At 38.7% G+C, this 27,700-nt stretch overlaps 1 protein-coding gene and 1 long non-coding RNA gene across 3 annotated transcripts in view; one reads left to right on the top strand and one right to left on the bottom strand.

Annotated features, from left to right (window-relative positions):
- The window catches only part of PITPNB (phosphatidylinositol transfer protein beta), a 66,408-nt gene extending 55,414 nt beyond the window's left edge, over positions 1 to 10,994 (bottom strand). Inside the window, exons 1-3 of the mRNA XM_057745120.1 lie at positions 10,877 to 10,994; positions 6,151 to 6,181; positions 3,260 to 3,405 (exon numbers count right to left, since the gene is read on the bottom strand). Coding sequence (XP_057601103.1) covers positions 3,260 to 3,405; positions 6,151 to 6,181; positions 10,877 to 10,896 — 197 coding nt within the window. The 5' untranslated portion in view covers positions 10,897 to 10,994. The remainder of the gene's footprint in view (positions 1 to 3,259; positions 3,406 to 6,150; positions 6,182 to 10,876) is intronic.
- A 124-nt stretch (positions 10,995 to 11,118) lies between these two features.
- LOC130858511 (uncharacterized) overlaps positions 11,119 to 27,700 on the top strand; it is a 63,130-nt gene continuing 46,548 nt past the window's right edge. Inside the window, exon 1 of one of the 2 annotated variants that reach the window (XR_009055066.1) lies at positions 11,119 to 11,232. This is a non-coding gene — a long non-coding RNA (uncharacterized LOC130858511). The remainder of the gene's footprint in view (positions 11,233 to 27,700) is intronic. The other variant, XR_009055067.1, reaches the window with a different exon arrangement.

The following is a 27,700-nucleotide window of genomic DNA, read 5'->3' as shown; positions in this document are numbered from 1 at the left end:
TCGGCACTTGCTGCTGAGTGACTCTTTACTCTTCTACAACACAGTCATCCTGTGGCTCCTATGCCATCAGTGTGACACTGATGACTTTGAGCGTGGACATTTGACTTCCCTTGCATGATCTCCCCCACAGGACCAGTGATAGTTGGTTCCTGTTTTGTCTTTATTAATGGACGGGTTTTTGATTGTTTTTCATTACCACCAGAGTGGCTGTTATCTGCTGCACTGTCTGAGCTCCATTACTGCCACCTTCTTTCCTTCTTCCCTTTCCTGTCTCATGCCTCTCCATGCTTCCATCCAGAACTGCCATCTCAGTGTGACAAGGTCAGCCTTCTATGAGCATCAAATAGTCCTCACCATCCAATTAGACCCCATCTCACCCTTCTCATGGGACACCTGTGCTCATCAGCGCAGGCCCTTGAGACTGCGACTCGTGACCAAAAGAGTATGGGATTAGAAATCAGAGAATCGGGCTTCCTAGGTGGCTCAGTGATTAAGAATCCACCTGCCAATGCAGGGGACACGGGTTCGATCCCTGCTCCAGGAAGATCCCACATGCCGCGGAGCAACTAAGCCCATGCGCCACAACAACTGAGCCTGCGCTTTAGAGCCTGTGAGCCACAACTATTGAGCCCGTGTGCTGCAACTACTGAAGCCCACGTGCCTAGAGCCCGTGCTCTGCAACGAGAAGCCATGGCAATGAGGAGCCCGCACACCACAACGAAGAGTAGCCCCCACTCACCGTAACTAAAAGAAAGCCCGCTCACAGCAAAAAAAAAAAAAGACCCAACACAGCCAATACAATAAATAAATTTATTAAAAAAAAAAAAAAAAAAAGAAATCAGAGAATCCAGGCTCAGTCTCCATTCTGCCACTTACTAGCTGTGTGACTTTGAGTAAATATGAAACTTAGCGTCTTCTTATGTACAATGTGTATACTGCCCATGTCTCAGGACTGCAATGAGGAGTAAATGAGTGCCATGAAAGGCTGAAACCAAAGGGTACTGTGCAATGATTTCAGCTCCTTCTAGTTATGAAGAAGGAGCCTCAGAAGCCTGACTGTGCTGGGAGGCTGGCCTCCAGAGCCAAGGTTTTCCTTTATTTAATAGACTAAAAGCCTGAAAGGAATTCTGAACCTCATCCCAGTAAGCTCTCCAGAATAATAATATCTCTTGCACTAACCATATTTATACAGCCCTCTTGAACTTAACAGATCCATTATGTGTGGCTGGAGTGTCACCTAAATCAGATGTTTCAAAAATAATATTCATCATTCTTTACTTTCTCATTAAACAAAAATACAAAAGAGTAAAATAAATTTAAATCACCCATAACTTCACCACCAAGGGAAAAACATTCTTAACATTTTTAACGAATCTCTTTCTAGGCATTTTTCTGATTAATTTTTAAAATTATATACAGCACATTACTTACATATAAATTTAGCAACTGCTCTTTTCCTTGTAATAATATATCAAACATTTCCTCAATATTCCAACCCTTAGTTTTCAAATGAAGGATATTTTGAATCTATTTCAAGTTTATATGAACATCATAGCACATCAAACTTTCTGGTTTATTTTAGATGCCCCAGAGAGTTGAATGTTTATAATAAAGAAAGTTTTTAATATGTTGGTAAAATTCAATTAATGAGTAAATGTAAAGTACTAAAAGGTGAGTAAACATAAGTAAATTCAATACTACAAATATTACACAGGTTATACCATCTGGAATGCTAAAATTCTCTCAAATGGCATTTTTAGATACACTTCAGGTGCTAGCAAAGTAATAGAAACCATGAATAACAGTTTCTATGGATAACTGATTAATCCAAGTTATTGTCTTCATTCAAACTTGCATTAGAAACAAAGAAATGCTGTGTTCTAAGAGAAAATAAAAGTAAAATTTAAGGTTCTACAAAGTGAGGACCCACTTTATATTCATGTGTCATTATAAATGAAGCAATAGCCTCAAACTGAGAAAATATGAAAAATACTAATCATCACGGCTTACCTACTACTTTAAAAAGCTCTATAAAACCCTGGCATTAATCATCATGAAGAGAAGAAAGCCAAGAGCAGAGCAGATCCCCTCCTCCTTTGATAAACTGGAGACACTACTGACAAAAAAGACTCTTAAAATCCATTACTGATCTTTCTCCCTTGGATAAATATTAGTATGCATTTTTTATTTTAAAATATTTATATCGAAGACAGAGATCAGACTGCCAAAGTTAGGAGAATGCACAAAAGAACTTCTGCAAACCAAGAAGATAAAAACAATGAACAAAGGATTCGAAGGGTCAAGTCACACAAGAAATTCAAATGGCCAATTAATATGAAAAGACATTTAACTTCACTAATAAAGAAATGCAAACTTAAACAAGAGGCTATTTTTGGTGTATCAAATTGGGAAATATTAAAAAGAAAAATATGGAAAACCAAATGCTCTCAAACTCTTGGAAGGCAATCTGGCAATAATATCAAAATTTTAAGAGAGCATGGACGTCCAGCAACCCTACTGTAACAAACTGCTCCTAGAGAAATAGTAACCTAAGGCATAAAGACTTGTGTACAGCCACCTCCCACAGAAATATGACCTGTAACAGACAAAAAGGGAAATACCTAAAACACCTAAATCAACTTGCCATTTAGAGAATGGTTAAGTAAACTATGCTTACATCCACACCAAGAAATTTTACTCAGCTTTAAAAAGAGTGGAAAGGGTATTAAATAATAACAACATGGAAGGATGCTCGTGATGTAGCACTGCATGAAAATTAATGCAAAGTGCATAACCACATGTATGGTATGATCCCATTCGCTGTGGAAAACAATAAATGATACAACTGATATATTTCTATGTTTTTTAAAAATTTATTTGAATAAGTATAGAAAGTGATCTGGAAGGATAAACTCAAAGCTGTTTCTAGTTTCTCTCTGGGGTTATGGGTATGTGATGACATGAGGTGGGGACTAAGTTTTTAATTTATAATCTTCTGTTTGAACTTTTTTATAAGCACACAGATCACTTTATAATTAAAAAATAACTAATAAAGGGGGAGGAATGCTCTCAAAAAATTAAATGCAACATATTATCACAATGAAAAGAAATTTTTTTTTGGTCACATTAAAATTCTTTAAAGCACCCCCGCACATCTATTAATGAGTTAGGTAGTTATGTGCTTAATAAGTAGACTGGAGAGTCAAAGCATGATTATTTAATATGATGACTAAGCACCAAATGTAAACACCCTGCTTACCTCTTCAGGTGATAAATTTTGTGTGTATACTGTCCCTTTTCTCCATCCTTTTCATAAGGTTCATTCTTTAAGACTTCAATTCCTTCTCCACCACCAGTCTCATTCTTACTGGCTTCTGCAACAGAGTAAAGCTGCCCAACCTGATACTGAAATATCAAAGAGTAGAGAATTTCAGTAAGTCAGCATAAGTGCAGAAACTTACTGTGCTAAAATCTTACTGTAGATACAGAAAAGCACATCCAAACCATTCAGCACATATGTTCTATATGAAAACATGACTGAAATGAGAAATTAATATTTAGAGAGACAAACACCAGATGATCATACAGTTTTAAGAAACTATAATATTTTGTAAGATTTCCATTATTTAAGAAAACTGTTGGTTACAAATATTCTGGTGCTTTAATATATACTATCCACTTATTAAGACAACATCTTAACACTTATTTCAGTTTTTGAATAATATACATTTTTATTTTCCAAAGCATTTTCATATCTATTATGCCTCATTTAACTTCACAAAATTCTAAAGAAGGTACAGCAGAATATAACTGTTACCTCGCCAAATAAGAAAGCTGAGCAATCAGAATACCATTCTCAATAATGAGGAGGGATATAATAAAAGCCTGCGAGTACAAAAAACCATTACAGTCTAAATTTTAGTAGACCTCTGGGGTCTTCTTTTCCTTGCTTATATATATGACATGCCTGATTTGGCCCTTGCCCACCTAAACAGAAACAGTATTGGGTATCCAGGGTCAGAACTGTTAATTGTGAAGTTCTCCAGTAAACAGAAACTGTTTTTAAAGTATTTATAAATATCCAAGTATTACCATAAAAGGCAAGAAATTGCTGGCAGTGATTTCTATTTCATTTTAAAGTGAATGAGAACTCTCAGTGGCCTGCACCAATATCTGTGAGTGGGCAGTATCGTACTATGCCAATCTGGAATTTCTAACGGTTCCAGCAAATGCAAAGTTCTTGTGCTCTAATTTGTTCTAGCAACTAAATCATGACATTATCTCCAATCTCTTCAAATTTGGCTAAATTTCTTCCTTTCAATGAAGACAGCCTGAAGAAACGTTTTTTTCTTTTTTAAGCATATTTTCAAAGAAAAGCTACCTATAAAAACTAATTCAAAACTAACACTTTATTTGAGGAATAAAAAACAGGGGTGGTTGTAAGCTCAGTAAATATTCATATCTAAAAAGTCCATGGGAATATGATGCTAACTTACAGGTTAATTTATACATATACACACACACTCAATTTGGAAAGTTTTCTTAAATGCATCAAAAATAAGTTTTCGTAGAGATTTTAGACGGACGAAAGGGCTATCTTTTTTCTTTTGGTTTTCACAATACACTACCAGGGTTAGTCTGGTAATGCTACAATACTTAAGTTCTTCAAAATATACTTTCAACACTGTCATATTTTAAAAATAGGATTAAAATATCTCTAAGTCAAAGGGTACATTTGATCTTGGTCAGGAACAGAGTTAACAAAAATTTACAAAGAAACAATATCCAAAAATATGTTATCAATGGACTGATATTTTGCCACATGCTACTAGGCTTTCATTCTTGTTTGTAAGAATAACTTAAATAAAGACAGGAGGCATGTTTAAGTCTGAATATAACAAAAAGCTGAGATTATTCTGGGTGACAATACCAAGACTCAGAAACATTTCAACGAGTTGATCCAACTAGCTGAAACCAAAAGAAAAAATTTAACAGAAACAATGTCTATTTCCACATTCTAATTCAAACAACTGTACAAGTAAAGAATAGGGGAGCCTGGCTTGTCTCGAGTGTTCTAATACACTTTCAGAAACCTCAGGCACTACTGAGATACCTGCAGCTGTGTTCAAGTCTACATGAAACAGTGCCAGACAGCTACTCGTTTTCAGTTCCTGCATTTTATTTTTTTTCTGTCTGCCTTCTGTCAGCTGTCACGTCTTAGGTTATCAGTTTGTTTTGTCCCTCTTCTAACTCACTGCTTCTAATCGAGTGTCAACTCTAGGAAAACCAGATAAGTGAGGAGTGCAAGCTGTACGCAAGTTACAGAAGGATCCAAAGGCCTTTTTGAGTTTTGCTACACTTATCTTGATTTCTCAGAAGCCATCTCTGCTTTTGTCCTCATTCCTGGGTATACTACAGATAGCAACAACTGCAGGACATGCAAGTGCTGAACAGGTGATGCATTTCTGTATCATGTGCAGGTCAAGAGACACAATGACCTCTCGAGGTCCTGTGCTGGTCAGACCGTGTAGGGAACACTGTTTTCAGCTGAGAGTAACAAACCACAGCACATGGAATGGCAAGATGAGCTGGTGGGGAAGTCTGGAGGTTACATTATATTAGGCCAAATGAATATGCTGAGAATGTTTAACCATGCATAGAGAAGATGGAACAAAAGGGCCAGGGGGAGGAGAGAGAACTGCCAAAAGATACCCTGAAGGGTCACTGTGTACAAGACAGAACAGGTTCACTTCTCTTTGTTCAAGTGGAAGGAACTGTAAACAGCAGGCAAACTTTATAGGAAAGCAGATTTTGGTTTAAAGTAATGACAAATGTTTAAAATACCCAACAGTAATGTAGGCTGCTTCTCCAAGCAGCAAGTGACTTAACCCTAAAGTGCCTACGTTGAGGCTGGAACCTCCTTTCTCTGGGATACTGTAGACAGAATTCCTGCACTGGACCGGAAGTTAATCTACATTCTTAGACCCTTCCGAAACAAGGCAGTGTTAACAGAAATTCATTTACAATTAATTACCTCTAACATATCGTAATCCGCTCTGTCACATAAACTGCAAAGTAAAGGTAAGTGAATACAATGAAAGTATGACTTTAGATTAGCATATCAAAATAAACTACGTAAGCAAGACTTACCTCCTGAACCGAACACGGCAAAACCACACGGCTAAAAAGACAGAAGGATAACAAACATGTTACACATGAAACACCTGGCTTTAAAACACAGATCTCCATGATTAAAAGAGCTTTCACTGTAAATCCAATGATAGCCTAGTACAAGATGTCACTTATGGAAGAGGGTCTTTGCAATGACTACAGCTCTAAATGAAGAGTTTTCAAACTGAGGAAATAAAATTACCCATTCCCAGCTTTCAGCAATCACCTGCATTTAGCATCCTCATTATTCCAGGACCCCAAAAACGCAGGTGTAGAGATCCTTGTGAGGAGTAAAGGAACAAGCGAAAACTCACCACTGAAAATTGCAGGGTACAGGATGTATTACTTGTCGTCTATCTGGTCAAGTTGCCCTCATGAAATTTTTAGTATGGTTTCATTCTCCACCTATACACTATGCATTTTGTTTTGATGATACTTTCTCACAGAATATGTGTCTTGAATCTCACGAATGAATGCCTCCAAAAACTGTTCCCCCACTACCCAGTTATTCCTCAATTTTATTGAGAAAAACAAGTAAAAAGGTCCTTTAGACTTGGTAAGGAAAAACTTTACCATGGAAAATATTTGAGCCTTATAAATATAATCCCTTCCAGGGTAGATTCAACATAAGATTGCCGTGTTTGATCTTGTCCAAGAGTTTGTTACTGTACATACAAGAGGACCAGTACAGAGGCATAATGCTCCTAAAGATGAACTCAAAAAAAGAATTCATTTACATTATATTAGGATATCGCATTTTATCTCCAGATTCTTATAGGGAAGTACCCTCACACTTATTTCCACCCTAAGCTCTGAAAACCAAGGCCTTCCCTGAATACCAAATGTCTCATGATAATAGCTGGTGTCCAAGGTAGCAACCTTTTTTTTTTTTTTTGGCCTAGTCATTCTCAGACTTTTCCCTCCTAACCATCAAGCTACCATAGCAGTGCCATTTAAAATCTTATTTTACCTCTTTCTACTATAAGGAGAGAAAAAATGTATCATGGCTTCACCTCAGTTTTCCTTTTACATAAAATTCCCAATAGTTTTCCTCATTCCAACTTCTCTGCAGCTGCACCTTTCACCTATTTCTCTCTCCTTGGTCTCCTCAAGCATCGATGCTTGAATGCTCACACCACCTTACTCTCCAACACGTCCCCTGTTACTCCCTCCTCCTTGAGTACTGGGGGTCACTCATCACTGTCTTTCTGATAATGGTCATCTAAAGACAATGAACATTCTCAAAGTCACAATGGTTACTAATTTTTATTCTCATCAAAAATAAACTTGTTATACAAAATTCTTCCATACCTAATCATTTTAGCTGTCTCCTCAGGGTACACACTAACTTGCTCGGTGTCTCAATAACAGAAAATAAACTGGGGCGGAGGAAGTACAGTGGGCAGGGGGAAGACTACCATATAGGACAGCAGCATATTTTGAGAGATATAAAGTTATATGTTGGGAGCATATTTTCAGCTCCTGGAATACAATGGTAAGAAGTCTATTAAATTTATTAGACAACAAAGAATCCCGGAAGGTTGTTCCAAAAGGTGAGGGACATAACTACAGCTAACCTGAAGGCTTCATCTGTAGGTGGTTAAAAACACTGAGAAGCAGGAGGGTGGGGAAAAGCCATCTTTTGGCAGGCAGGGCAAGGATTTAGAAAGAAAGGCCCAAACGAGGATGCTGGGCTGCAGAGGAAATGGGAGGAAGGAATAGAAAGGAAACAGTTAAAGACTTCCCTAAAGTTTCACTAAACCAAGAATCACTGCTGAGTAATTTTAACAACTACTCACTAGTAGGAAGATCCCTATTTTTATATAATAACAATTGCAGGGAAACTTACTTCACAAAATGAAAGTGACTAAGACATTGTGAATGAATGATGAGTCAAATAACTTCTCCAAGATTTGCTGAAGAAAGAGTAAAACAGGAAAGAGACAGGCTTTGATTTTGTATTATTATTCTAAAAGCAGTATTCAACTTTCAGAGCAATTCGAAATCTTTCAAACTTCTCTGAAAATCCTTATGAAAATAATTTTCAAGATTGAACTACCAACTAGTACTTTAAAACCAGGACTTTACACTAATGGCAGTTTCATCTATTGCTTAAGTAACAACTTGAAGGGAACTCCCCACCCTGAAAAAAATTATTTCTAACCTTTTATGTCAAAAATAGTTGGCCTTTTTTAAGACAACAAACATTTACCAAAGTATATTACAGTTTACCAATATCTTCACATAGGAATGACCTATTCATTGTTCCTGACCAAAAACAATTTCAGAAAGTTGACCTGTGAGTAGGAAGAATCATTTTTTTCATTAGACAACACTGAGCTCTTACAGTGTGCTAGATGAGATGCTGTGCTGGATACCAGGAATACTTAAAAACAGCCTCTGACCTCAAAAAGTCTAGGAGGGAAATGGGAATTCCCTGGTTGTCCTGTGGTTAGGACTCTGTGCTTTCACTGCCAAGGGCCCAGGTTCAATCCCTAATCAGGAAACTATGATACTGCAACCCATGTCTCAGCGAAAAAGAAAAAAGAAAAAGAGAAAGAAAAGAAAGAAATAAAGAAAAAGAATTAAAAAAAAGAAAAAAAGAAAGTGTAGGAGGAAAAAAGTCTAGGAGACATACATGAGACGTGAACATCAAGAAATGTAATTTATAACTCCTTCAGAAAAAATATTACACCTTGAGCATATTTCAACATTTGTTACCTTGGTACATTAAAATTTTTATAAAGACAGTAATGATTCACAAAAAGCACAGCATGTAAATTCCCAGTGAGAATTTCTTTCCATGATTTAGCCTGATACTACTCACATAACTGTCAAAGGGATCTACTGAACACTTAATTTACATTTTAGGAGGGAGGAAATAACTCTAATAAAAGGAAAATGACTAGATCTATGACCTAAAATCAGTTCTGCAACTCACTTGCTATGTGACTTGGCCCAAGTCAATTTCTTCCTGTCTTATTTCCTCCAGAAGTCTTAATACCTGCCACCTATAGGTTACAAAAATTTCAGAGTAATAAATGAGGTAACACTTGCATGATACATTGTACAAATGACTTGGAAGAAAAATTTTATAAATCCAAAGTTCAATACTATAAATAAGCTTTAACTGAAAATGTGTCTTTTCTCAGGATCCCTGTCACCGAATAAAGTTATAATTTTTCATTAACTTAACAAATATTTACTGAATACTTACTATGTGCCAGAGACTAGTCTAAGAGCTGAGAATGTAAGAATGAGCAAAACAGACAAATTCATGGAGTTCACATGCAATGAGAGAATACATCTAGTAGAACAGAAAAAACAACCATTGTGTTGCATATTAGTAGTGATAACTGCTACTGAGAACAATACAGCAGGGAAGGCAATCAAATCGTGGGGGCTGCAATCAGATCTTCAGGGAGGGATTCCCTAAGAAGGTGATATTTAAGCCAAGACCTGAAAGAAAGAGGTGAGTCAGATGAGGGAAGAGCTCTTCACGCAGAAGGAACAGCAAACAGGCTTTTTTTTCCTGGAGTAGTGAAGGAACAGCAAGACAACTTGTGAGCTTGGAATGGGCAAGGAAGGGGAGTAACTGAAATCAGAGCACAAAACAGTGTTAAGACCTCCCAGGCTATAGTAAAGGCGTTGGCTTTTATTCCCAGTGAGACAGAAGTCTGAAGGATTTTAAGCAGAAAAGCAACAGAAGTAACTTTTTTAAAGAAGTTTGAGGACTAACGCTAAAATTAAGCTGTCCGGAGTTGGCTAATTAAGCCAAAAACTTAGTGTAAAATGAAAAGAGCATTTGAAAAACCTAAGAAAGGGCCACACTCGAAATCCCTAGTTGCCCCAAGGATGCTGACAACACGCACCAGCTGTGACAGCTGAACATTCACTGCCAATCAGACTTCCTGTGATTTTCACAGTTCCTGCCGGTAGGAAATGCCATAACTTCTCAACAAAACCACTTCGCCGGTCTGATACACCTGGAAACCCTTCTATTTAACCAACCACACGTCAACGCCTCGCCTAAACCCCGGGAAGTCCATGGGGCCCAAAGTGTCACCCCATCTTAAAGATGTGGAAACTGAGACTCAGAGCAGAAAGATGGCTCTCCCGTGAAGGGAGAGCTTCACTGCCCAGCGAAGAGCCGGTTTTCCGCGACTCCCGACTCCAGCATGAACTTCAGGGCAGCTACGTCCCCCCTCGAGCACCGACACCAGGGCTGCATTTACCGGACAAGCCCACCTCCCGCGGGCTACGGGCAGGCTCCAACCCGGACGACAAATCACAGACCCACCGCGTCTCCCCCACCCTCGGGCTGCGTCTGGCTCCCACCCGCGAGCTGGGGATGGGCCCAGGCTCAGACTGGAGCGGGGGGTTGGGGGGAAGGCGGGTCCCAGCGGAAACTCCCGGCTGCGCCTTCCCGAGCCACGCGCTCCGGCCGGGACCCCGCTGCCGCCGCCGCCCCGGGGGCAGAGGGTGGCACCGTTACCACGACAACACAGGAGCGCGGTGGGGCCGGGGGCGCGCCGCGGAGGAGCCTCTGGCGGGCCGGGGGCGCGCGCCGGGGGGAGGGGGCGCGCGCAGGGAGCGGCCGGCCCGAGGCTCGCTCCTTCTTAGGAATATTCCGCCGCTTCTCAATCAAGGAATCTCTCACCACCGCCGTCCCGGAACCTCGCTCGCGCCCACCGATCCCACTCACAATTCTTTAATCAGCACCATCTTCCCGGAACCTCTTCACAGCTGCCGCTACCGCTACCGCTACCGCCGCCGCCACCGCCGCCGCCGCCGCCACCGCCGTCTCTCACGGCGCCTGCGCGGTTCCGCCCCCCTGACTGCCGAACCACCACGGCGCCTGCGCGTCCACACCCTTCCGCCGCGACTGGTTGCGTCAACGCGCGAGAGGAGCTGGCCCCGCCCCAGTTCCGCGCCCCACCCTGGGCGCGCGAGGCATCTACTGCGTCTGCGCAGGCTCCGCGCGCGCTCTCACGTCTCCTGCCGGCGGCTCCTCCCTCCAGTCAAGTTCTTTGGAGGCGGCTCTGCAGCCTACGTTCTCTGGTGAGTTTTCCAGTCAGTTCCCTGGCAGTCGTCTTCTGGTAACGAGAGCTAAACTCTCTCTCACTGCTTTCGAGAGGAGGCCCGGCTTGTTGACGGACACCTTACTTCCGAAGTCCATGTTAAAGACTCGAGACGGGTCGGAGAGGCGCTGGCCGGGTGGGCGGCTCGCGCGCAGGTTCCACGGACCCAGACTCGAGCCGCGAACAGGTGCGGCCGCGCGAGTTCCCAACGCCCGCCTCCCCCTGCCCCCGAGTCCAGAATCCCGCCGTGGCTGTGACGCGACCGCAGGGGCGTCCGACCAGCCCCCCGGGGGGCGTGGGGGAAGGGGATGCGCGCCCTTAGGACCCGGGAAGGGGGCCTGTTGTGGGGAGACGCTAGCGGGTCCCGGTGAAGGCCCCGCATGACCCGGGCTCCAGCCTGAAAGCCAGGAGGTGAGCTTAGGAGGAGGTGCAGCCCAAGGTCACCCGCTTGCTCTGTGCCAGGCTCAGGTCTAGGCCCTGGGGTACATCTGGAAGCAAAACAGACACAGCCCTTGCCCTCACTTGGAAACAAGTAAATGAGAGACGATATGGCTTTGCGGTAAACGATATTCCACGAATGGGATAACACAGGGTGGTGGAGGAGGTAGAGGAATCAAGCGAAGGAATCTCAGGAGGCCACGGCTGAGCCTGATATTATAAATAGCCCAGGCTGTGAGGGTGGGGGAGGCATCCCAATTAAAGGAAGATAGACAATGAGGCTGAAATACGCTTAGAGCAGTAGTTGAGGAGCAGGTGGAGGGCAGGTGTGGCTAGGACGTATTAACTGTGTGGTGGGGGGGTGGGGGGGAGGGAAATAAACTGGGACTAAATAGATCACTAGGCCATAGTAAAGAGTTTGCATTGTATTCTAGGAACCATGGGAAGCTGTTGAAATGTTATTAAAGAATAAAAAAAATCATTACCACATTTCTATATAAATCTATATGGAATACACCCAGTGGAGTTAGAGCTGCCTCCAAAAAAGGTAATAGTAGTGAAATATTTGCCTGAAGCTGGAAACTTCCTCCTAAGGCAGTCCCTGGGATTCACTTAAGTTTCTGTGATGTGTGAAGCACTATGCTTCTATTGTGATGGTGAGGATTCAGGGAAACACATGCTCTATACTTTCAGGGAACTTAGAAACTGGGAGCAGCTTCTGTTGATTGGGCATCTGTTATGTGCCAAGTACTGTGTTAAGTAATGGAGATGTTTTATCTCATTTCACCCTTAGAACAACATTATGAGATAGGTGTTTTAGGCATGCTTTAGAAAGGAAAACAAAAACTACAACAAAAAAGTTCAGAGAGCCAAGTTGAGTGACTTGTGCAAAAATCACTCAGCTAACTTGTTTACAGAACCAGGTTTCAAATCTAGGTTTCAGAAACTTCAAAATCTGGTCTTTCCAATACACTGAGTTTTTTCTAGATAAAAATAAATGAAAAGTTGAGGCATGTAGACAATGTTTAGGACCAATAATTTTTCTCAGTTATGGAAAGAAGGAGGTTATGGTCAAAACATAGAAGATACTTAAAGGTAAGACTAGACAATCTACAGATTTGAATACTATTCTGCTCAGCATGAGTGCTAGGAGGTTTTTTTTGTTTGTTTTTTGTTGTTTTTTTTAAGGTTCGAGGTACATTAATTGGCAAACTTATAAGTAGTCATTTTATGTTGTAGTTTCTCCCCAGATGTTATGCAGGCTGAATATCTAAATAGCTTTAAAAACGTAAATAAAATTGTGGTTGACACGCTTAATTAGTCATTAAGAAAAATTAGAACATTGCAGAGCATTTCTGTAACTTTTGAAGTCTTCCCACAAGTGTTCACTAATTCTAGTCTCTGCATAGCACAGGTGCTGCTCATAGTAACACTAATATGTTTGTATCAGAATAAATGAAGAGACAGTGTGCTGGGTGGAGCATAACTATGAGCTGGTATGCAGTATGGATGTTGTCTGCCTTTCCCATCTAAAGAGTCATAATAAAGCACTCAATTGAAAACCATGAGATAGATTAGGAAATTAACCAGTTTAGATGTATATATTGAGGAAAACAAAGCATACTAATTCAAAATTAACTAGAGTGATAGAAAACATGAAATCTGTATACAAGGATGCGTCAAAAATTATCCACATTCTGGCTGTAGAATTTATTTTAACTAACTTTTAAGAAAGACAAATACATCATTTTTTGACACAGTCTCCTTGCTTTTCAGTACACTTTGTCCATCTGTCAACAAGCTTTCATATTCCCTCATTAAAAAATGTATTAGGCTGAGCTGAGCTGCAAGCCACGAATGCACCATTATCTTCACTTCCTCATCAGAAGTGAATCTTCATCCTGGTAGGGCTGCTTTCAGGGGACCAGACAGGTGAAAGTCTGATGGAGCAAGATCAGGACCATAGAGAGGATGCTTTAACACCTCCAAACGAAGTGTTTGCAGAGTATCGACAGTGTGGGCAGAAGTGTGCGGACAGGCACACCCTCAGACCACAAAAAATGAATCACTGCATGCTGCTCTTCTTTCGTGCAAATCGCAGGTGGGGTGTCCATTTTTGCTCACACCACAGTTACAAATGAACGGATATAACACGTTCACACCTGCACAGCAATGAATGGGGAGACAAGCCTTGAACGGAAAGCGCTGATAAGACAGTGTGGCCAACAGAAGTTTTAATATAACTGGAGTGTGGATAATTTTTGACTCACCCTCGTAAATTCCTATACATTACATCTGCTTAAGAGATAAAAATGGCAGAATGTGGGAATATTGAAGAAGACTAGAGAGTTGGAAAGACGAAACATCGCCCCTAGATGAGAAAGAAATGTAAAGACTGTTACACATGAAAAAAATAAGCTAATGGATTGTGTGGCATTTTCTTGTTTTGAAACTAAAAATGTTGAATCTTGTGCATTTTTGCAAGTATGGGCACATGATGGGATATAACTTACTAGTAATTGTGTCTGGATGTAAAAAGATCCACCCTCTTTTTTAAGCCTAATGTCTATAGTTCCTTGTTCTCACTTTCATCCTTCAACAGAGGTAAATTTACGCACAAGATGTCCAGTTGAATTTAATTCTGCAAGCCACCAGTGTCATTACTTCTCTTGTATACAGTTCTGGAACAAAGACCTTGTTATAGTAAGAATGATGGTAGATTTTACTGAGGCAAACCAAAAGACTTCTGAACACAAGCAACGTTTGGAACATTCATGCACGAGTTGATAAAGTACAACTCTGGTCGAAGAAATTTGGATGGTCCTTCAAATATTGTAAGTGAATATGGCCTCTTCTCCCCCCACCCCCCAAAGAGACATTCTTAACCTGAGATCCAAAGGCCTTTTGGTGGGTACTCCGAGGGAATTTGTGACCACTGAAATTATATACATAATTTTATGTCTGTGTACATTTTTCCAGGGGAGACATCTATAGCTTTTATCTGCCTTGCTTTGCATTTTGCCATCCTATTTTCTCTATCTTTCCCCTTTCCAGAATTATCTTGAGATACTTTTATGAAAGCCAGAAATATTTCCAAGAATGCTTTAATATTGTCCAACATTAGGACATAGGTTATAATATTGTACTGCTGTGGGAGAGACAGGATTGGGCCTTGCAGTGAAAAGCCCTTGGCCGGAATCCTGGCCCTGCAACTAGCTGGCTGTGTACCTAGAATAAATTATTTAATCTCTCAGAGACACAGTTTATTCATCTATAAAAAAGGAGCTACTAATATTTATGATATAGATTTGTTGTGCGGAATAAAAGATATGAAGTGTATCTTACATATAACCTGATATGTATTAGGTGTTCAGTGAATAGGAATCATTTTAAAACTCACAGCTTTCAGAAAGCAGAACAGTAATTTAAATTAAGATATAATTGAGTTCCTCCCCTTTATCTTCATCCCTAGGGGTAACTACTATCATTAAGCACTATTCATCCTGATGCAGACTAGGAATGGCTCTGGATACACATACATTCATCTGTGTATTGACGTACAGTTGTAATTTATCCTTTCACCTGCAGTGTATAGTGTGGATTTCTGTTCGTCTCTGTTGCACCAACATTTCATATTGTCAGAGTGTTTCATTTTTACCACTTTATTGGTTTTATTTTATTTTATTTTATTTTATTTTAACTTTTTATTTTTTACAATAAACTGCATGTATTTAGAGTGTACAATTTGGTATCCCAGTCTCCCAATTCATCCCCGCCCCCAACCCTCCCCACTTTCCCCTTTGGTATCCATATGTTTGTTCTCTACATCTGTGTCTCTATTTCTGCCTTGCAAACCAGTTGATTTGTACCATTTTTCTATAGTCCACATATACGTGTTAATATACAATATTTGTTTTTCTCTTTCTGACTCACTTCACTCTGTATGACAGTCTCTAGGTCCATCCATGTCTCTAAAAATGTCCCAGTTTCATTGCTTTTTACAGCTGAGTAATATTCCATTGTATGTACATACCACATCTTCTTTATCCATTCATCTGTTGATGGACATTTACGTTGCTTCCATGTCCTGGCTATTGTAAATAGTGCTGCAGTGAACATTGGAGTGCATGTGTCTTTTTGAATTATGGTTTTCTCTGGGTATATGCCCAGTAGTGGGATTCCTGGGTCATAAGGTAGTTCTATTTTTAGTTTTGCAAGGAACCTCTGTACTGTTTTCCATAGTGGCTGTATCAATTTACATTCCCACCAGCAATGCAAGAGCGTTCCTTTTTCTCCACACCCTCTCCAGCATTTACTGTTTGTAGATTTTATGATGATGCCCATTCTCACTGGTGTGAGGTGACAACTCATTGTCGTTTTGATTTGCATTTCTCTAATAATTAGTGATGTTGATCAGCTTTTCATGTGCTTCTTGGCCATCCGTATGTCTTCTTTGGAGAAATGCCTATTTAGGTCTTCTGCCCATTTTTTTTTTGGGTTGTTTATTTTTTTGATATTGAGCTGGATGAACTGTTTATATATTTTGGAGATTAATCCTTTGCTGATTCATTTGCCAATATTTTTTCCCATTTTGAGGGTTGTCTTTTCGTCTTGCTTATAATTTCCTTTGCTGTGCAGAAGCTTTGAAGTTTCATTAGGTCCCACTTATTAATTTTTGTTTTTATTTCCATTATTCTAGGGGGTGGATCACAAAAGATCTTGCTGTTATTTCCGTCAAAGAGTGTTCTTCCTATGTTTTCCTCTAGAAGTTTTATAGTGTCTGGCCTTACATTTAGGTCTTTAATCCATTTTGAGTTTATTTTTGTGTATGGTGTTAGGAAGTGTTCTAATTTCATTCTTTTACAGGTAGCTGTCCAGTTTTCCCAGCACCACTTATTGAAGAGGCTGCCTTTTCTCCATTGGATATCCTTGCCTCCTTTGTCATAGATTAGTTGACCATAGTTTATCTCTGGGCTTTCTATCCTGTTCCATTGATCTGTATTTGTGTTTCTGTGCCAGTACCATACTGTCTTGATCACTGTAGCCTTGTAGTATAGCCTGAAGTCAGGAAGCCTGATTCCACCAACTCCATCTTTCCTTCTCAAGATTGTTTTGGCTATTCGGGGTCTTTTGCGTTTCCATACAAATCGTAAAATTTCTTGTTCTATTTCTGTGAAAAATGCCATTGGTAATTTGATCGGGATTGCACTGAATCTATAGATTGCTTTGGGTAGTATAGTCATTTTCACAATGTTGATTCTTCCAATCCAAGAACATGGTACGTCTCTCCATCTGTTTCTGTCTTCTTTGATTTCTTTCAGTAGTGTCTTATAGTTTTCTGAGTACAGGTCTTTTACCTCCTTGGTTAGGTTTATTCCTAGGTATTTTATTCTTTTTGTTGCAATGGTGAATGGGATTGTTTCCTTAATTTCTCTTTCTGATCTTTCATTGTTGGTGTGTAGAAATGCAAGAGATTTCTGTGTGTTAATTTTGTATCCTGCAACTTTACCAAATTCATTGATTAGCTCAAGTAGTTTTCTGGTGGCATCTGTAGGATTTTCTATGTATAATATCATGTCATCTGTGAACAGTGACAGTTTTACTTCTTCTTTTCCAATTTGGATTCCTTTTATTTCTTTTTCTTCTCTGATTGCTGTGGCAAGGACTTCCAAAACGATGTTGCGTAGTAGTGGCGAGAGTGGACATCCTTGTCTTGTTCCTGATCTTAGGGGGAATGCTTGCAGTTTTTCACCATTGAGAATGATGTTTGCTGTGGGTTTGTCATATATGGCCTTTATTATGTTGAGGTAGGTTCCCTCCTATGCCCACCTTCTGGAGAGTTTTTATCATAAATGGGTGTTGAATTTTGTCAGAAGCTTTTTCTGCATCTATCGAGATGATCATGTGGTTTTTATCCTTCACTTTGTTAATATGGTGTATCACATCGATTGATTTGCATATATTGAAGAATCCTTGCATTCCAGGGATAAACCCCACTTGATCATGGTGTATGATCCTTTGAATGTGTTGTTGGATTCTGTTGGCTAGTATTTTGTTGAGGATTTTTGCATCTAAATTCATCAGTGATATTGGTCTGTAGTTTTCTTTTTTTTGTAGTATCTTTGTCTGGTTTTGGTATCAGGGTGATGGGGGCCTCATAAAATGAGTTTGGGAGTGTTCCTTCCTCTGCAATTTTTTGGAAGAGTTTGAGAAGGATGGGTGTTAGCTCTTTTCTAAATGTTTGATAAAATTCACCTGTGAATCCATCTGGTCCTGGACTTTTGTTTGTTGGGAGATTTTTAATCACAGTTTCAATTTCATTACTTGTGATTGGTCTGTTCATATTTTCTGTTTCTTCCTGATTCAGTTTTGGACAGTTATACCTTTCTAAGAATCTGTCCATTTCATCCAGGTTGTCCATTTTGTTGGCATATAGTTGCTTGTAGTAATCTCTTATGGTGCTTTTTATTTCGGTGGTGTCTGTTGTAACTTCTCCTGTTTCATTTCTAATTTTATTGATTTGAGTCCTCTCCCTCTTTTTCTTGATGAGTCTTGCTAGAGGTTTATCAATTTTATTTATCTTCTCAAAGAACCAGCTTTTAGTTTTATTGATTTTTGCTATTGTTTTCTTTGTCTCTGTTTCATTTATTTCTGCTCTGATCTTTATGATTTCTCTCCGTCTACTAACTTGGGGTTTTGTTTGCTCTTCTTTCTCTAGTTTCTTTAGGTGTAAGGTTAGATTGCTTATTTGGGATGTTTCTTGTTTCTTGAGGTAGGATTGTATCACTATAAACTTCCCTCTTAGAACTGCTTTTGCTGCATCCCATAGGTTTTGGGTCGTTGTGTTTTCATTGTCATTTGTCTCTAGGTATTTTTTGATTTCCTCTTTGATTTCTTCAGTGATCTGTTGGTTATTTAGTAGCGTATTGTTTAGCCTCCATGTGTTTGTGTTTTTTACAGTTTTTTTCCTGTAATTGATTTCTAATCTCAGCATTGTGGTCAGAAAAGATGCTTGATATGATTTCAATTTTCTTGAATTTACCAAGGCTTGATTTATGACCCAAAATGTGATCTATCCTGGAGAATGTCCCATGTGCACTTGAGAAGAATGTGTAATCTGCTGTTTTTGGATGTAATGTCCTATAGATATCTATTAAATCCAGCCAATTTATTGTGTCATTTAAAGCTTGTGTTTCCTTATTAATTATCTGTGTGGATGATCTGTCCATTGGTGTAAGTGGGGTGTTAAAGTCCCCCACTATGATTGTGTTACTGTCGATTTCCTCTTTCATAGTTGTTAGTTTAGCATTTGCCTTATGTACTGAGGTGCTCCTATATTGGGTGCATATATATTTATAATTGTTATCTCTTCTTTTTGGATTGACCCCTCGATCTTTATGTAGTGTCCTTTCTTGTCTCTTGTAACATTTTTTATTTTAGCATCTATTTTATCTGATATGAGTATCGCTACTCCAGCTTTCTTTTGATTTCCATTTGCATGGAATATCTTTTTCCATCCCCTCACTTTCAGTCTGTATGTGTCCCTAGGTCTGAAGTGGGTCTCTTGTAGACAGCATATATATGGGTCTTGTGTTTGTATCCATTCAGCCAGTCTGTGTCTTTTGGTTGGAGCATTTAGTCCATTTACATTCAAGGTGATTATCTATATGTATGTTCCTAGTACCATTTTCTTAATGGTTTTGGGTTTGTTTCTGTAGGTCCTTTTCTTCTCTTATGTTTCCTGCTTAGAGAATTTCCTTTAGCATTTGTTGTAGGGCTGGTTTGGTGGTGCTGAATTCTCTTAGCTGTTGCTTGTCTGTAAAGCTTTTGATTTCTCCATTGAATCTGAATGAGATCCTTGCTGGATAGAGTATTCTTGGTTGTAAGTCCTTCCTTTTCATCACTTGAAATATATCATGCCACTCCCTTCTGGCTTGCAGAGTTGCTGCTGAGAAATCAGCTGTTTACCTGATGGGGGTTCCCTTGTATGTTATTTGTCGTTTTTCCCTTGTTGCTTTTAGTAACTTTTCTCTGTCTTTAATGTTTGTCAGTTTGACTACGATATGTCTTGGCATGTTTCTCCTTGGGTTTATCCTGCCTGGGACTCTCTGTGCTTCCTGGACTTGGGTAGCTATCTCCTTTCCCATGTTAGGGAAGTTTTCAACTATAATCTCTTCCAGTATTTTCTCAGGTCCTTTCTCTCTCTCTTCTCCTTCTGGGACCCCCATAATGCGAATGTTGGTGCGTTTAACATTGTCCCAGAGGTCTCTTAGGCTGTCTTCAGTTCTTTTCATTCTTTTTTCTTTATTCTTTTCTGCATCAGTGATTATCACCATTCTGTCTTCCAGGTCACTTATTCGTCCTTCTGTCTCAGTTAATCTGCTATTGGTTTCTTCAAGTGTATTTTTCATTTCAGTTATTGTGTTGCATATCTCTGTTTGTTTGTTCTTTAATTCTTCTAGGTCTTTGGTAAACTTTTCTTGCAACTTTTAGATCTTTGCATCCAATCTTTTTTCAAAGTCCTGGATCATCTTCACCGTCATTATTCTGAATTCTTTTTCCAGAAGAGTGCCTATCTCCTCTTCATTTAGTTGTTTTTCTGGTTTTTTATCTTGTCCCTTCATCTGGTACAAAGTCTTTTGCCTTTTCATTTTCTCTGTCTTTATGTGGCTGTGATTTTCAGTTCCACAGATGAAATAGTGCTGTTACTGCTTGATTCTGCTGTCTGCCCTCTTGTGGAGGAAGATGTCTAGGAGGCTCGTGGGTGTTTCCTGATGGGACTGGGGGTGGGTTGGGCTGGGTGGGTGGAGCTCAGTAAAACTTTAATCTGCTTGTCTACCAGTGGGTGAGGCTGTGTTCCCACCCTGGTGGTCATTTGGCCTGAGGCGAAACAGCCCTGGTGCTTACAGGCTCTTTGGTGGAGCTAATGCTGGACTCTGGAAGGGCTCATGCCAATGAGCACTTCTCAGAACCCCTGCTGCCAGTGCCCCCATCTGCTCGGCGAGCCACAGCTGCCCCCCACCTCTGCTGGCAACCCTTCAACACCAGCAGGTGGGTCTGGTTCAGTCTCCTATGGGGTCACTGCTCCTTCCCCCTGGGTCCTGGTGAGCACACTTTTTTGTGTGCCCTCCAAGAGTGGAGTCTCCGTTTCCCCTAGTCCTGTGGAGGTCCTGCAATCAAATCCTGCTGGCTTTCAAAGTCTGATTCTCTGGGGAATCCTCCCGTTGCTGGATCACCAGGTTGGGAAGCCTGATGTGGGGCTCAGAACCCTCAGGACTTCTGTGGTATAACTGTTCTCCAGCCTGTGAGTCACCCACCCAGCATTTATGGGATTTGGTTTTAACGTGATTGCACCCCTCCTACCTTCTCATTGTGGCCTCTCCTTTGTCTCTGGATGTGGGGTGGGTTTTTTTGGTGAGTTCCAGTGTCTTTCTGTGGATGGTTGTTCAGGAGTTAGTTGTAATTCTGGTGCTCTTGCAAGAGGGAGTGTGTGCACATCCTCCTACTCCGCCATTTTGATTCCATTGTTACATTTGGTCTTTAATCTATCCAGGCTTAGTTTTTGGGTATGGTGTGGGATGTTGGGATCCAGTGAGGTTTCTTTTACCCCCCAACGTGAATAACAAATAATCTTAGCATCATTTATTGAATCATTTAGTGTGAGGTGTTGGGACCCAGTCCCCCCCACCCCCAACATGAATAACAATCTTAACATCATTTATTAAAAGAATGTTTGTTATTGTTGAAGTGGATGTTTGACTTCCCCCATTTCATGCTTTATAGCAGAATGTGGCTTAACAGGATAACTAGTAATGTTGTGAGACTCAAATAGTACTTTACAGAGAGGGGCAAATGATACTTAAGACAGTAGCTTGAGAAGTTTTTTTATTTATTTCTGTAGAACCATGCTGGGTAGAATAACCTTCATAATCTTGTGAATGTTTTGTTCTGTAACTAGTTCAGATGAGGCAACAACCACTACTGTGCTCGAAGACAGTTTTTGTTGTGTGCAACATCTTTTAAAGGCTATTTGATGATCACCATATATATGCATGTGTGCTACCCTGCCCTGTGGATCATTTCTATTAATGCCAGCATGTTACAATGGAAAGAATATTGGCTTTGGAGCCAGAAAAACTCTGGCTCACCATTTATGATATCTGAATCCTATTTGTGATATAGTAATAATACATGACTTAAAGCATTTTATAAGGTTAAGTTGAAGTTTTTTTTTAAAGCATACACAGTAGGCACTATACAAAGATTGGTTTTCTGCTTATTCTCCTAGGCTCGATATCTGAAGAGATGTTCTTAATTACTCCCACTTCCTCTACTTTCTGACTAGGATTTTCTTTGTCAAGTTTTCTTATCTTTTTCTTTTCCATTTACATGTGTCCTGTCTAATCCATTTCACCTGCCTTAATCTCAAGATTGAACTATTGCCATAGTATATATATTGCAGTAGTATAGATGAGTGTTTCTTTTTTGTTTACATTTAAGAATTCATTGTAAAATACTTCTGACAGATGAAAAGGCTAAGAGACTAATATAGTAAATATCTGTGTGCCTACCAGCTAATAAATCATTGCCAGTAAAGTTGAAGCTCCTGTATATATCTATATGATTGCTTCACTCTCTCTTCTATTTCATGCCTCTGACCTGAGGATTCACCACTTTGAATTATTGTCAATTAAGCTATCAGTGTATTATTTCAAAAATAATACACTCTCTATTCAGAGGTGATAATGTAAAGTTTTAAAGTTTCACATTTTACATTTGGGTCTTCAATCTACCTGGACTTAGTTTTTGTGTATGGCATGGGGTGTTGGGATCCAGTGTCCCCCCCTCCCCCACATGGATAATAAATAATCTTAGCATCATTTATTGAACAGTCTTTCCTCTGACATATATTAAATTATTCTTCAGGCTCTATATATATGTGGCTTTTTAAAAAAGATCTTATTCTTGAAAAATGTTTTCTCCAGTTTTTGGACTATTTGGCCAAGTTTATTCATTGCGCTGTTCAAATCTAGCTCCTTAGTGATGTGTGTGTGTTTCATACAATTACTGAAAGAGATGTGTTAAAATTTCTCAGTATAGTGATTGATGTATCTTTTTCTTTTCTTGTAGTTCTTTTCATTTTTTTGCCCTATTAGGTGCATAAAAAGTAGAACTTTAGCATCTTTCAGGTGAATTGATACTCTTATTATATGTAATGTCCTTTTACTAATGTTTTTACCTTTTATCTGGTAATCATTTAGCTATACCAAGTTACTCTGGGTTAGTACTCTCCTGTGACACCTTTTTGTCTTTTTAAACTCGTTTATTATTACAAAAGCAATTTTGTCATATGCAGAGTTGGAACCATGTAATGAGTTCCCATGTGTCCATCACCTGTCTTCAACAGTTATCAATTTGGCCTTGTTTCATGCACTGTTCCTCCCCAGTTTATTTCTTCGGGGGGAATATTTTAAAGCAAATCCAAAACATGTAATTTCTCCTGTAAGTGTTATTGTTTCCTATCTCCTGATTTTCAGCCTTACTTTATGTATTAAGTGTGGCTCTTGTTAACAGATTGTATGTTTGTTTAACATTCCTTTTGGTTTTTTATAGTTCTGATATCTTGTCTTCTAATGTAATTGTCCATTTCATTCACTGTGAATTTATTTCTACAGTTTTAGGTTTGTCTCACTGTTTGTATTCGTGTTACTCTTCCTTGTCATCTTTTGGATTGAAGGGATTTTCTTACTCAGTTTTGCTCCTTTTCTCCATTTTTTTATCCGTTTTTTTTTTCTTAATTTGTATGCTTTTGTTTTTCAGTTATTCTAGCTTTTATAAAATACATGTAAAGTATAAAGGTAAGCAGTATTTTTACACTCCTCGTGAGTAATACAAGGACCTTAGAAAACTCTAACTTTGAACACGTTTGAACAATATACTAGATTTTATATCGGTCCCATTCTGTTTTTCTTTTAGAAATCAAACATTTTTGTATCAATTTTATACAATCAGTATTTTATCTAGATTAGCCCACATTTTGATCAGTATATCTGCTCATCATTCCTTTTCACATCTCAGCCCTTTCATCTTAAATAATTTTACTTTTGCCTGAAATTTGTCTTCTAAAATTTACCTTAATGAGGGTCTGTTAGTGGTAAATGTTGTTTCCTTGGTCTAAAAATGTCTGTATTTTGTCTTCATTCATAAAAAATACTTTGATATAGAATTCTAGCCTGAGATTTGTCTTTTCTTGGCATATTTAAGATACCATTGCCCTCTAGCTTTCATTGTTGAAGGAAAGAAATTAGTCACCTAATTCTTAGTCCTTTGTAGGTGATACATCTTTCCTCTCTAGCTTTTTAAGGAAAGTTTTTATTAAAATATAACATGCATACAGAAAAGTGCAAAAAAATCATAAATATATTGCTTGGTAGATTTTCAATAATAAAAACACATAACCACACCCAGAAATATAGAGCATTACCAGAACCACGCAGGTCTCCCCTTAGCCTTTCCAGTATTTATCATCTAAAGGTAATCACTCTCTCACCTTATATCATGATAGGTTAATTTTTTCTTATTTTGAACTTTTACATAAATGGAGTAATAGGCTTTCTTTGTGTCTGGCTGCTTTTGCTCAGCACTATGTGAAATTCTTCCACAACTGTTTGGTTCATTCTCATAGACTGTTCCATTAGAAATATACACCAGCCATTTTACTGTTACTAGTCGTTTGAGTGTTTACAGTTGTTGACTGTTAGTAATAATGACAGTAGTCTTTTAGTGACATTTATACTTGTTTCTAATATGTATATACTAAGTTGTGATATTGCTTGGAGTAGGAAACTGCCTAATAGTTTTCAAAAGCGGTTGTGTCTTTTTTTTTTTTTTTTAGTTTAGTTTATTGGCTGTGTTGGGTCTTCGCTGCTGTGCGTGGGCTTTCTCTAGTACTCTTAATTGCAGTGTGCGGGCTTCTCATTGCAGTGGCTTCTCTTGTGGAGCACGGGCTCTAGAGCACAGGCTCAGTAGTTGTGGCTCATGGGCTTAGTTGCTCCGCAGCATATGGGATCTTCCTGGACCAGAGATTGAACCCGTGTACCCTGCATTGGCAGGCAGATTCTTAACCACTGTGCTACCAGAGAAGCCCAGTTTTGTCATTTTATGCTCCCACCAGAAATATATAAGGGTTCTGATTGCTCCATAAACTCATCAGCTTTGGTGTTCTCAATCTTTTTAACTTTATCCATTGGAGTGGATGAATAATGTTATCTACCTTGTGGCTTTACTTTGAATATCTCTGATGGCTAATGTGCTTGTTGGCCATTCACATATCTTCATTTGTGAAGTGTCTGTTAAGATCTTTTACCAAGTTTTTAATTGACATATAACATATTAGTTTCAATGTGTAAAATAATGACTCGATATGTGTATATATTGCAAAACAATCACCACAATAATAAGTTTAGTTAACATCCATCACCATAGTTACAGATTTTTTTCTTCTGGTTAAAACGTTTAAGATTTACTCTTAGCAACTTTCAAATATGCAATACAATATTATTAACAATAGTCACTATGCTGTAAATTATATCCCTGTGACTTATTTATTTTATAACTGAAAGTTTGTATCTTTTGACCAACTTTACCCATTTGTGCAACCCTACCCCCCCCCCCCCCCCAGCCTCTGGCAATCACTAAACTGTTCTCTGTATTTATGAGCTTGGTTGGTTGGTTTGTTTAAGATTACACATATAAGTGAGATTATGCAGTATTTGGCTTTCTCTGCCTGACTTATTTTACTTAGCATAATTGCCTTCAAGGTCCATCCGTGTTGTCCCACATGGCCAGATTTCTTTCTTTTTATGGCAGAATAATATTCCATTTCATATATATCCATGTATATATGTATGTATATATATAAAAATTTCCTTTATCCATTCATCCATTGATGGACACTTAGGTTGCTTCCATGTCCTGGCTATTAGTCTAAACAATGCTGCAGTGAACATGGGGGTGCATATATCTTTTTGAATTAGTGTTTTCATTTTCTTCAGGTAAAGACTCAGAAGTGGAATGGATGGATGATATGGTAGTTCTACTTTTAGTTTTTTGAGGAACTTTTTTTTTTTTTTACTATTTTCCACAGTGGCTACACCAGTTTATATTCCCATCAACAGTGCACAAGAGTTCCCTTTCTTCACATCCTTGCCAACACTTGTTATTTCTTGTCTTTTTGATGATAGCCATTCTAACAGGTGTGAGGTGACCTCTCGTGCTTTTGGTTTCCATTTCTCTGGCGATTAGTCATACTGGGCACCTTTTTCATGGTCTGTTGGCCATCTGTATATCTTCTTTGGAAAAATATCTATTCAGATCCTTAATCCGCTTTTTTAACTGGATTGCTTCTGGGGGGTTTTTTGCTATTGAGTTATATGAGTTCTTTCTATTTTTTGGATATTAACCCCTTATCAGATGTATGATTTGCAGATATTTTTCTCCCGTTTAGTAGATTGCCTTTTCAATTTGTTGATGGTTTCCTTTGCTATGCAGAAGCTTTTAAATTCAATATAGTCCTCCTTATTTTTGCTATTGACACCTTTGCTTTTTGGTGTCAAATCCAAAAAAATCATTGCAAGACTCATGTCAAGGAGCTTACGGCCTGTACTTTTCTTCTAGGAGTTTTAAGGTTTCAGGTCTTATGTTCAAGTTTTAGTGCATTATTTTAACCATTTTTTAATTGAATTATTTTTTGTCTTGAATTGAGTTGTGTTTTTTAAAAATATATTCTGGCTATCGGTTCTTTGATATATGTATAATTTACTTAATGTATTGTTTACTAAATGGGGTCTTTTTAAGGAACAAAAGTTTTAAACTTTAAATTCGTTGTATCAGTTTTTAAAATCTTAGAGTTCATGCTTTTAGAGTCCTATCTCAAAAAATCTTTTGCTATACCAAAGTTGCAAAGATTATTCTCTTACATTTTCTTCTTAGAAGCTTTGGTCTTCTGTCCCTTTTGAAAAAATTTTTGTCTGTGATGTGAGGTAAGGGTTGACATTTATTTTTATACTGTGTCATATTCAGTTCCAGTCTCATCTATATGTTACCCAGTAATAGCTTTGATTATTAAAAGTATTTTGTAAGTCTTGAAATAAATCTTCCATCTTTGTTCTTTTTCAAAATTATTTTGGCCATCAATTTCTGTAGAGCTTACAAATTTCTGTGAAAACAAACCTGCTGGGCTTTTGAGAGGATTGATTAATCAATTTGGGGAACACTGACATCTTAACAATACAGTTACTCCTTGAACAATGCAAGGGTTTAGGGCCCTCTGCACAGTTGAAAATCCACATATAACTCATAGTTGGCCCTTCAGCTACATGGTTCCTTCAAGTGTGCAGTTCCTCTGTGTTTATGGTTCTGCATTCACAGATTCAGCCAAGCAGGTGATTGTATAGTAATGTAGTATTTACTGTTGGAAAAAATATACATGTAAGTGGACAGCAGAGTTCAAATCCATGTTGTTTAACTGTATTGAGGTTTCCAATCCATGAACATAGTTTATCTCCAGTGTTTTTAGGTCCTCTTTAATATCTCTCAGCAGTGGTTTATACTTTTCAGTGTAAAGGTCAGAAACATGTTTTATTAAATTTATCCCTAAGAATTTTATGTTTTGGAATGCTATCATTTTTTTTTTATTTCAGTTTCCAATTATTAATATGTACATACATATTATGGTTGTTATATCTTCCTGGTGAATTGAACCTGTTATCGTTATGAAATTTTCCTCTGTGTCTTTGGTAATATTTTTTATCTTGAAGTCTGCATTATCTGATGTTAATGTAGACATGCCATTCATTTCATTCATCCTGCTTTATTTTTTTATGGTTATGTCTTTTCTTCGATTTACTTTCTACCTATTTGTCTTTATAATTAAAGTGTATCCGTCACAGACAGCATCTAGCTGAGTCTTGCTTTTTTTTTAATCTATTTTGACAACATGTGCCTTTTGG

The sequence above is a fragment of the Hippopotamus amphibius genome, chromosome 8 (genome assembly GCF_030028045.1).
Source record: "Hippopotamus amphibius kiboko isolate mHipAmp2 chromosome 8, mHipAmp2.hap2, whole genome shotgun sequence".
Taxonomy (NCBI): Eukaryota; Metazoa; Chordata; class Mammalia; order Artiodactyla; family Hippopotamidae; genus Hippopotamus; species Hippopotamus amphibius.
Note: the sequence above shows the minus strand (reverse complement) of the source record. Positions and strands in the feature narration are given on the sequence as shown.